Raw genomic sequence first — 11567 nt, forward strand, 5'->3', positions numbered from 1 at the left:
GTGGAAAGCCTTTCCAGAAGAGTGGAGGCTGTTATAGCAGCAAAGGGGGGACCAACCCCATATTAATGCCCATGATTTTGGAATGAGATGTTCGACAAGCAGGTATCCACATACTTTTGGTCATGTAGTTTTTTTTATTTTTTTTTTATTTTTTTTAGGATAACCACACAACATTTGGTGACTGCAGATGCTTCTGAAGCTGAGATAAAAAAAATTTTGCCGTGTTGGAAGTGTTTGACTTTAGGGGAATGACAGTTAAAGACAAGTACACTGAATTAAGACTACCAAACGCCTATTTAGACCCAATCACCAACTCTTCAAAGTAAGTTACTAAATGTAGTCCAGTTTGTAACAATCTTTATGAAATGGGCTTTGAAATGTGTGATGCATGTCCATTTTAGTGGTTAAAATTAATTTAAAAAGGTTGATGACAGTAGTATGATAAACTAAAGAAAACATAAATTTTCATCAAGTTTGAAATGGTTTACTTTTTGAAAATAATAATAAATGGACCAAAATAACAACAAATCTCAACATTGATGCAAAAACGTCATTTCAGCCTGTGGTGCCTGGCCTCAAGTTCCGATTAGTTCCTGTTCATATAAGAGAGCTCATTCAGTTCAGACTTTCTCTCAAAAGGGCCTTGTTGTTTTGCCAGGTGTCTCATTTGCTGTTTTTCAGTATCCGCTTTTTCCACACAAAATCATATTTTTCAATGACATCCACTATGTTATGAAACAAGAAAAAGCATGAAGAATCTGAAAAATCAATGTTTGATTCACCTAAAAAACGCAAAACTGCCACAAATTGTTTGGAAACAAACTGGTGTGACCAATCCTGAAAACAACCACAGCGACACGAAGGCCCTTGCTGAGGATTGAGACAGTACCAGTACTTTGGACATATAAGGGTTGTGTTTGACTGTCTGTTGATTCACTGAATGTGGGCAGTCAGGAAGAACTGGAAAGCAACCTAGCATGACACTGTCGAGAATAAATATGTCTTCCAGGGTGATTTTAACCCTTTGACAAAATTCCACCTCGTTTGAAGACACAGGAATTACCGGTGGGTGAAAGAAAATAAAAGGAAAAGAAAGCAGTGCCACGGCATTTCTTTCTTTAGGGTAGTAATGAACACTAATACACACATATTAATACATATTAACCAGTTCTGTTATCATTCAGCATATAAATCAGTGGTCTGCTGGTGGTTAGGGAACAAGGAGCGTAAGCTCTATGGAACAGAAGAGGGCATTCAAGGAGAACACTACATTATGTCCTGCCTGGATTGGCAGAACATGCTTTATTCTCTGTAGCAAACCTGCAGAGATCAAATTAAACTATAAAAGACCCGGATGCTGAAGAAAACTGAGTAAGTTAACTTGCACATTCAATGTCTTGTGCTCTGCAGTTGAAACTTTAATTGTTGTGCTTTGATTCCATAATAATGGAATTTTCTGCACAGTCCTAATCTGAATTTATTAACAGGACTCTACTCAATCACATATCAGAAGTTGTATTTTTCAAATGGTTACATAATCAGATGTAAATGCTATAATAGAATTGAAAGGTTGAGTACAAATCAAATGATTTGCTGACATGCTGCCAATCCTCCAGTACACAAACCAACCAAATGATCATAAAAAAATAAATAGAATCCAATCACACAATTCAAGCAAACTACAATATATTAATATAGATCTGATGTCATACAGGAAAAAACAAAAAAAACAGAACTCACTCAGCTATGTCGAGGCTCTCTCGATAACCCCCTCCAATAACTGTTCATGCACCCAATATCAGTATGATAAGTCAATATATATCAAAGACCAACATTTCTTGAAAATTTGTTTGACATGTTATGAACGATTCACCTATGGGTGAACAAAGGCCCATTTGACAGTTAAAACAAAGGCCCATTTGACAGAAACTGGACAAAGGTGTTTTTCTCTGGGAGTAAATTAATCTGAAGCCCTCAAAAATATATTGCTGGTACACAGAAACTCCCAGTATTGATCTTAAGTCGACATCCTGATGTCCTTATCGGAGATGTAGCATGCCCTTAAACATGTCACTTCTGTCTCATTTTAACCACCACACAGGGGTGATATAAAAATTAACTCAACAGTAAAAATTAAATGCCCACCAAACCCTACTGCACTCTCCCTGACTCTCAAGCAAACAACACACACGCAGACCATCTCACCACACAGGCATTCACACTCAAACGGTCACTCTAGGAGAGAGGGAGATGGTAATAAAGGGAGCGTCCGGACAGGGGCTGTGACACTGCCACCCCACCCACCTTATCCTACCATGAACAAATGAAACCATTTTAGCTGGTATTATGACATGCCGCCATTGTTCCAAATTTGCACGTCAGAGACTTTTCTACTTAGTCCTCATAACTTCTGGATCTTCTCAGCCACCACGATAGGGTTCTCCTTGCGTATGCGGGCCGCGGCAGCACCTCGGTAGTCGTAAGGACAGTCATGTTTGTCCGAGTAGCGGTGAATGGCGCAGAACAGGTTACCACAGCGACAGTCGAAGCCTAGTGAGTGAGGAGATGGACAAAGTTAACAGCCAACCATATCGACGTCTCAAGAGTCTCCAAGGTCAGTTCCAACCAACTGGACCAAGACGAGAACCTGAGATGTGTAGTACTAGTGTGCCTACTTAGAGGGTGGTGAGCACAAGGCTCTTCCAAGAGAGGCCAACGCCACAGTAGAGCGCAAGCCAGCAGTACACTGTGAAATGCAGTGGACCGTGAAATGCACCACTAGCCTGCAGTATGTTGCTCTCTACATCAACAGCAATGTGATAGGTAGACTACCTACATACAACAAGCTGTAGCCTACGCTTAGAATAGGCAATATGAAATACACATACGCAAATATTGAAAAAACAAAAAAAAACATTTTCTTTTTCTTTTTTTACATTTTAGTCATTTAGCAGACGCTCTTATCCAGAGCGACTTACAGTTAGTGAGTGCATACATTTTCATACTGGCCCCCCGTGGGAAACGAACCCACAACCCTGGCGTTGCAAGCGCCATGCTCTACCAACTGAGCTACAGGGGACTATTTTCACAGCATTATTCCAACCTTAGTGTGGAAATATATATAAAACAAAAGAAAATCAAGATTTTGGGCCTTTAATATGCTTCTTAACTCCCTCTACTCTAAAATTACTACTTAGCCTGCCCTACATCATTCAAGTTGAATAAGATCGAAATGCATATTCCCATGAAACTGATTGGGATCAAATGGTTGGCATGCAGATGCAGCATGGACGCTTCACCCGTATAACGTGAATAATTATCATTCAAGATTGACAGTGATTATGGCCTATAATTCTTTATAATTTGGTGTTTTAATAAAAAAATTTTTTAGATAGAAAATGTTAATTTGAGCCACTATGTGTAGGTATAGGCAATCGTTACATCTGGATGATGCATTGCATGCCATGTACAGTCGTGGTCAAAAGTTGAGAATGACACAAATACTAATTTTCAAAGTCTGCTGCCTCAGTTTTGATGATGGCACTTTGCATATACTCCAGAATGTCATGAAGAGTGATCAGATGAATTGCAATTAATTGCAAAGTCCCTCTTTGCCATGAAAATGAACTTAATCCCCAAAAAACATTTCCACTGCATTTCAGCCCTGCCACAAAAGGACCAGCTGCCATCATGTCAGTGATTCTCTCGTTAACACAGGTGAGAGTGTTGACGAGGACAAGGCTGGAGATCACTCTGTCATGCTGATTGAGTTAGAATAACAGACTGGAAGCTTTAAAAGGAGGGTGGTGCTCATTGTTCTTCCTCTGTTAACCATGGTTAGCTGCAAGGAAACACGTGCCGTCATCATTACTTTGCACAAAAAGGGCTTCACAGGCTTATTGCTGCTAGTAAGATTGCACCTAAATCAACCATTTATCAGATCATCAAGAACTTGAAGGAGAGAGGTTCAATTGTTGTGAAGAAGTCATCAGGGCGCCCAAGAAAGTCCAGCAAGTACCAGGACCATCTCCTAAAGTTGATTCAGCTGCGGGATCGGGACACCACCAATGCAGAGCTTGCTCAGGAACGGCAGCAGGCAGGTGTGAGTGCAACTGCACGCACAGTGAGGCGAAGACTTTTGGAGGATGGCCTGGTGTCAAGAAGGGTAGCAAAGAAGCCACTTCTCTCCAGGAAAAACATCAGGGACAGACTGATATTCTGCAAAAGGTACAGGGATTGGACTGCTGAGGACTGGGGTAAAGCCATTTTCTCTGATGAATCCCCTTTCCGATTGTTTGGGGCATCCGGAAAACACCTAAGCCAAGGGAGTGGGCTCACTCACAATTATGCCTAAGAACACAGCCATGAATAAAGAATGGTACCAACACATCCTCCGAGAGCAACTTCTCCCAACCGTCCAAGAACAGTTTGGTGACGACCAATGCCTTTTCCAGCATGATGGAGCACCTTGCCATAAGGCAAAAGTGATAACTAAGTGGCTCGGGGAACAAAACATCGACATTTTGGGTCCATGGCCAGGAAACTCCCCAGACCTTAATCCCATTGAGAACTTGTGGTCAATCCTCAAGAGGCGGGTGGACAAACAAAAACCCACAAATTCTGACAAACTCCAACATTGATTATGCAAGAATGGGCTGCCATCAGTCTGGATGTGGCCAAGAAGTTAATTGACAGCATGCCAGGGTGGATTGCAGAGGTCTTGAAAAAGAAGGGTCAACACTGCAAATATTGACTCTTTGCATAAACTTAATGTAATTGTCAATAAAAGCCTTTGACACTTATGGAATGCTTGTAATTATACTTCAGTATACCATAGTAACATCTGACAAAAATATCTCATAACACTGAAGCAGCGAACTTTGTGAAGACCAATACTTATGTCATTCTCAAAACTTTTGACCATGACTGTATATTCAAAAATTATATCATACAACAGGCTTAGCCTACCTTTCGGTACCAATTGATGATGTAATAATAATAATATAAAAAAGAGCTCCGGTATGCCCCCCAAAAATGACACTACCGATTGTCATGCTCCGAAAAAGCGAAGACAAAAGCAAGAAAGAGGCAAATTTGGGCATGTGACTGGTTACGGAAAAGAGGCCAATATGGATTGTCGATTTTGCAGAAAGAGCTCGAGGTAAGAACAGGTTTAAATAAGACTTGTAACATAGCCCAGGAGACAGATTTCCATGCAAATATTCAAAAATGTGCATAGAAACAATGTGCATTTTCCCACCAGAGATGTATGTCCATCAAATTGACTTGTTGCAGATAAAAGGCTGTGCGTGATGATGTAGTGCACATAAAATCCCTTTTGCAGTTAAATTCCCGTGTACCGAATAAAAAAATACAAGTTAAATGGGTTTCCATTGCATTTAATTCTACTAATGGTTTTCTCACAAAGAAAAAGTGCCTTATATAATAGAGTGTGCCCACTCTGGTCTTGGCACGTGCACTCTAGTTGAATCTGCGCGCTGTTGGCTAGAGCGCACGTATAGCCTACATGAGATTATTATGGACAAAAGAGCAAGATTTTTATTTGTCAAATGGCAGCCAAGCATCGATGATCATGTCACCAGAATAAGACCCTCGATATTTATTGGAAAGGAGCATCAAGCTCATCACCTTGCACTTTCACCACTGTGTGAAGTTCATCATAAAATAAGTTATCTGTAGCCTCCTAATAAACGGCATGCTTTCCCGACGAGTCATAGTGGGGGACCACACAACATGTCATCACGTGACTCCACGTTTACTTCCATATGATGGTTATATCAATATTTGCTCATAAAAGCGTTTCCACCAAACATTACTCGCAGAATTTATTTTACCAACACAAAAAGATCTCACCTTGTCTAGCGTATTTGGTTTTGTTGACATTTGCAATGTTCACCGAAAAATGTTCAGTTTCCATCAGGTCTGTCATAACAATTTTTTATCCGACATGTACTTTACTCACATAAAAAGGTTGGACGGAAACTGGTTAGAGAAAATGGTTAGAGATGAACTTGTAAGGTAGGTGAAGAGAATAATTTATTGTTCTGAGTAACTGATTGGCTGACGGAGGGACATGCCTCGCATCTGCTCTGAGCACTGCTCACAGTTGGCGATAATGGCCGATTTGAGGCAGAATATATTCAACATGCCGAAAAAGTATTGGGACGCCGTAAGTGCCCAGGAGCCTATGACAGCAATCAACCGCAAATCAGGTATGCACTTACACTTTACGGGCTGCAGCACTAAGTTTTACTCCGGGTTTGCTCCGATTTCCTCCAATTTGGGAAAATGCGCCAGGAGCCGATCGGGAGCCTGTAGATCAGGCTAAAAACGTGTAGTGTCCACCCAGCTTAAAACCCTCTTCAGTCTTACCCGTGAGGCCCACTTTCTTCCGGCAGGTGAAGCATCGGTTCTTCTTCTTATTTTTGTCAGGGGTCTGATCACCATCAGACGAGGGCTGGGCTCCCTCCCCCACTGGCTCTGTTAAAATATAACATCTGACTGAACTTTAAACATAGATACCCATATAGGACTGTTGCTGTTCACCCTCGGGTGGCTGTAGTGTAGTTATGTATTACAAGACAAGGCAGGAGGCATGCCATATAACGTTACTGATGATGTAGACATGGAAAACAGTTTGGAAACCAAGAAAGTATCAAGCTTTTTCTCCCCCGTTGTTCTAACCTGGGTTTTTGGATGTCCCCTCCTCCTCCTCCTCTTCCTCGTTCCAATCAGCCCGGTCTGAGTCAGTGGCTCCAGTATCCTGGGAGATACTCATGGCTGTCATCTGCTGGGTTACTGGGCTGGGACTATAGACACACACACACATACACTCAGACCAATAATGAGGTGAACAACAAACCATAATCCAATATTCAGCCCAGGAGGAAGCCTAGGGAACTCCAAAACACAATGATAAACCAAAGCCTCTTGAGCAACAGCTTACTGTCAATTGAATGGATTCCATTGAGCAGTCTGTGTGTTTGTTTGCAGAGACAAGCTGATTCTCTGTCAGCATACCTGGATGTCCTTTCCTCGGCAGGAGTGACCCCTTCCGTGCTGGGTTCCGCCGTCGTGCGCTTCACCGACACACCAGCTGCTCCCGGGAACCCCACTGGCGATGACGTGACCGAGCCTTTCTCACCTGGGGGGCTGGAACGGCCCCCGCCCTGTTGTCTCTGCAAGTGTTCCTTGTAGCAGACCGAGCACATGCCGTTGCTGCGGGGATTACCATAAAAACCGCAGCCCATAGTGCAAAGCATTGGCACTTGCGTCTGATTGGTCTCCTGAGCCATGCTCTCTGACAAAGAGAGGGGGGGGGTGGGGGAGAGAGGATATTCCTGAAATGGGGTTGAAGAGTTAGTCAAACTAGTGGCCATTTGTTTACATGAACATTCCTAAAAAGGCTAAAAGTGCTTGGAGACCAGCATTCGAGCAGGAGAGCAGTTTTGAGTGGTTCTGCTAGGAGTAGGTGCGAATGATTGATAATTAGTTTAGATTATTAGAGATGATACTGACAGATATCTGTCTAGTACTGGTGATGAGTGATACATTTTGTGCGATACAATACAAATACTGTTTCTTGTTACTAGCAGGGAGGCTACCCAATCCAGAGGCTGTACTTATTCTGTTAAATTAGGTTTAGAATTTGGCACCCATAACGTACAGTAGGTTTCAAACCACAAAACCAACTTGTTCACTTCACTTGAATGGTCAGATTCAATTGACAGTGGGAAAACAAGTAGCTACAGTGCATTCGGAAAGTATTCAGACCCCTTGCCTTTTTCCTCTTTGTTACGTTACAGCCTTATTCTAAAATGGATTAAATAGTTTCCCCCCCTCATCAATCTACACACAATACACCATAATGACAAAGCAAAAACAGGTTTTTATACATTTTTGTAAATGTATAAAAAAATTGGAAATTTCACATTTACGTAAGTATTCAGACCCTTTACTCAGTACTTTGTGGAAGCACCTTTGGCAGCGATTACAGCATCGAGTCTTCTTGGGTATGACGCTACAAGCTTGTCACGCCTGTATTTGGGGAGTTTGTCCCATTCTTCTCTGCAGATCCTCTCAAGCTCTGTCAGGTTGGTGGGGAGCGTCACTGCATAGCTATTTTCAGGTCTCTCCAGAGATGTTTGATCGGGTTCAATTCCGGGCTCTGGCTGGGCCACTCAAGGACATTCAGAGACGTGTCCCGAAGCCACTCCTGCGTTGTCTTGGCTGTGTGCGTCGGGTCGTTGTCCTGTTGGAAGGTGAACCTTCACCCCAGTCTGAGGTCCTGAGCGTTCTGGAGCAGGTTTTCATCAAGGATCTCTCTGTACTTTGCTCTGTTCTTTTTTCCCTCTATCCTGACTAGTCTCCCAGTACCTGCCACTAAAAAACATCCCCACAGCATGATGCTGCCACCACCATGCTTCACCGTAGGGATGGTGCCATGTTTCCTCCAGACGTGACGCTTGGCATTCAGGCCAAAGAGTTCAATCTTGGTTTCATCAGACCAGAGCATTTTGTTTCTCACGGTCGGAGTCCTTTAGCTGCCTTTTGGCAAACTCCAAGCGGGCTGTCATGTGACTTTTACTGAAGAGTGGCTTCCGTCTGGCCACTTTACCATAAAGGCCTGATTGGTTGTCCTTCTGGAAGGTTCTCCAATCCCCACAGAGGAACTCTGGAGCTCTGTCAGTGTGACCTCCCTGACCAAGGCCCTTCTCCTCCGATTGCTCAGTTTGGCCAGCTCTAGGAAGAGTCTTGGTGGTTCCAAACTTCTTCAATTTAAGAATGATAAAGGCCACTGTGTTCTTGGGGACCTTCAATGCTGCAGACATTTTTTGGTACCCTTCTCCAGATATGTGCCTTGACACAAAGGTCCTGTCTCAGAGCTCTGCGGACAATTCCTTCGACCTCATGGCTTGGTTTTTGCTCTGATATGCACCGTCAACTGCGGGACCTTATCAGTGGCGGCTCCTGAAAAAATTCTCAGGGGGGGCAATTTTTCTGATGATTTAGGTGACCTACACACATTTAAAAAAAGATATGTCCAGCAACAACATGAAGACAGGGGCAGCATATAAGTCAATACCAGAAGCATTTATTGACTGATCTCAAAAGTGTTGGCTTACCAGGGTTGGTGGAGCCCTCAGTTTCATCTTTGCCTCGCAAAGCTAACTCAAACACTCCGCAAAACTTCACACACTGGATTAGCCGGCTGAGGATGTGGCGGTTCTTGCTAATGTCGTAGTAAATATATTTGTTATAGTGAATATGGAATATGATATGTTGAGTAAAATGTTGTGCTAAGATCTATTTAGGTCAGGAGCTGGTTATAAGTTCTGTTCCTATCCAATAACAATGGACAAAAGGGTCCTATCTTGTCAGCCTTGTCAGTTTCAGTTCTCCAGTAAACTTGTGATTATCAACACTAACCTCATCGTTGTGGCGGCGGACAGCTAGCCTGTATCCCTCATCCAGTTGAGTAGCAATGTTCACTCTCCCCAAAGCAGACAATCTCAAACAGCTATCCATGTGGGTCTTTGACAGCTCATGTTTCTTAATCTTTCCTGAAAGATGGTGCATGTCCGTTACACACCAGTCGCTGTCCAAGCGGTGCTGTCTGCCGTGCCGCCTTCAGGGTGAAAGAGTAAGCAGGGGGTAGCAGAAGACTGCATTAGCTACATCGCAGCCTGCTAGCCAGGTTTTTTCGTTCAGTACCAATTTTTGGAAAATCCTCGGGTGTAGGACTTTCCGCCTTTAGTAGAAACCTGTTGAATTATTAAATTTGGTCTGGGAGGTCCTAATTGTTTCGTTGCCAATTTATCTTGATTTGTTCGCCGACAAAAAGTAACTTATTTCAAAGAGACAATCGAGTTGCACTGAACGCTATAGCCATCTTGATAGTAGTACGTGAATTGAATGACGCTGCTACCCGCTCTTTTCTTAGTTACGTTCATGGTTATGTTACGTATGACGAAAGCGCGTAAGTGCAAGCCCTCAGAAACCCATAGAGATTGTATTGAAAGCTCTGATATTTGAAAAAAATAGATTTTACATGGGAGTCTATGAGAGACTTCTGGGCGATTTTCAACCTGACTGAAATCGCCCCAAAAGGGGGGGGGGGGGGCATTTGAAGCACGACTTTAGCCTGATTGGACATTTAGTGGCAGATCAGACGTCTAGATTAGAACACTCATAACTACTGTTGCCGTGATATAATTGATTAGAAAAAAATCCCTTCCTTTTCCCGTTTGGCAGTGCGTCGCCCATATCGCCCTAATGAACACACCGCCCCTGGACCTTATATAGACAGGTGTGTGCCTTTCCAAATCATATCCAAATCAATTGATTTTACCACAGTTGGACTTAAATCAAGTTGTAGAAACATCTCAAGGATGATCAATGGAAACAGGACGCACATGAGCTCAATTTTGAGTCTCATAGCAAAGGGTCTGAATACTTATGTAAACAAGGTATTTCAGTTTATTTTTAATACATTTGCAAAAAATTATAACCTGTTTTCGCTTTGTCATTATGGGGTATTGTGTGTAGATTAACACAATTAATTCAATCAATTTTAGAATAAGGCTGTAACATCAAATGTGGAAAAGGGGAAGGGGTATGAATACTTTCAGAACGCACTGTACATATCGCAATTCCCTATTAATCTTGTATCGAATACAACCGACTTTTTCTTCATTTGTGTTGCTCAACTAACTCAGCACGAATGTGCATGTGCCATTGAATCGGTTTACATAGTACGAGCAACACAAATGAGGAAAACGTCGGTGGCTGTATTCGGGACAAGCAAAATTGAAAACAAAGAACACAAAAATGTCTGCATTGTCTTGCTAACTAGTTCGATACTTTGCTAGACTTCTTGCCATATACTGACAATAATAAGCAAACTAACTCTGGCTGGTAAATTAGCTAGCTAAATTAGTAACTACAGCTGATTGTTAACCCAGGTCGGGTTTGTCTGCAGTCGAAAACAATTCCGTCCTCATCTCATTAAGACGTTAGCCTGCCCTAGAGACTTGCTAACGTTAGGTGATTGAAAACAAGGACAAGCGAAGTCATTTATGTCCTGGATGTAAATATTAACTAGCTTACCTGGGTAATGAAATGTCAATAATTAAGTTAGTCAGACGAATTACCTTTCAAAAGTAACACGACTTTCGCACAAGTGGCTAAAAACTAACGTTACGTTAGCTGGCTAGCTAGCATGAAGCTCTAAGCTAGTCAGAGAACGCATCTGACCGGATCGATCGGTTTACATTAACGAAACTTCCAATATTTTACTAAGGCAAAGCAGTACCTGAAATACGAAGTGCTGCGGATGTCGACGACCTTCCTTGCTCTCCACAAATGTAGTAATAATCGATACCTTCTGTGCGCGCGGTCTCCTAACCAGCGCTAGCTCCCGACATTCGAAACAACGACCGTGACGTCATTCTAAGCGTAATTTTTCTCACACGCGTGTCCCTATTTCACATTAGCCAAATACAATAACATTATGGAAATAAGCATGATATAAATATATTCCAAAA

The 11567-nt window shown here is 42.4% G+C and overlaps 1 protein-coding gene across 2 annotated transcripts; it reads right to left on the reverse strand.

The window, feature by feature from the left end:
• Positions 1–1262: 1262 nt before the first annotated feature.
• On the reverse strand, positions 1263–11456 carry LOC121533482 (AN1-type zinc finger protein 5-like). 2 transcript variants are annotated; one of them, XM_045205510.1, is made up of 5 exons: positions 11336–11456; positions 7042–7321; positions 6706–6830; positions 6394–6501; positions 1263–2550 (listed from the first exon to the last, which is right to left on the reverse strand). In XM_045205510.1, the coding sequence occupies exons 2-5, from the start codon at positions 7314–7316 to the stop codon at positions 2402–2404; spliced, it is 657 nt and encodes a 218-aa protein (XP_045061445.1). In that variant the 5' UTR covers positions 7317–7321; positions 11336–11456; the 3' UTR covers positions 1263–2401. The 2 variants fall into 2 exon arrangements, with proteins under 2 accessions (XP_045061445.1, XP_045061444.1); XM_045205509.1 differs by having other exon boundaries at positions 7042–7361.
• Positions 11457–11567: the final 111 nt, after the last annotated feature.

The sequence above is a fragment of the Coregonus clupeaformis genome, chromosome 20 (assembly GCF_020615455.1).
Source record: "Coregonus clupeaformis isolate EN_2021a chromosome 20, ASM2061545v1, whole genome shotgun sequence".
Taxonomy (NCBI): domain Eukaryota; kingdom Metazoa; phylum Chordata; class Actinopteri; order Salmoniformes; family Salmonidae; genus Coregonus; species Coregonus clupeaformis.

What these genes read in the sequence shown, in the direction of transcription:
- LOC121533482 (XM_045205510.1), bottom strand. Translation starts at nt 7,316, where the DNA reads ATGGCTCAGGAGACCAATCAGACGCAAGTGCCAATGCTTTGCACTATG. An exon ending in GGGGACATCCAAAAACCCAG is followed by an intron (nt 6,502 to 6,705) that starts GTTAGAACAACG and finishes ATATTTTAACAG; the next exon opens with AGCCAGTGGGGGAGGGAGCC. An exon ending in GAAGAAAGTGGGCCTCACGG is followed by an intron (nt 2,551 to 6,393) that starts GTAAGACTGAAG and finishes CTCACTCACTAG; the next exon opens with GCTTCGACTGTCGCTGTGGT.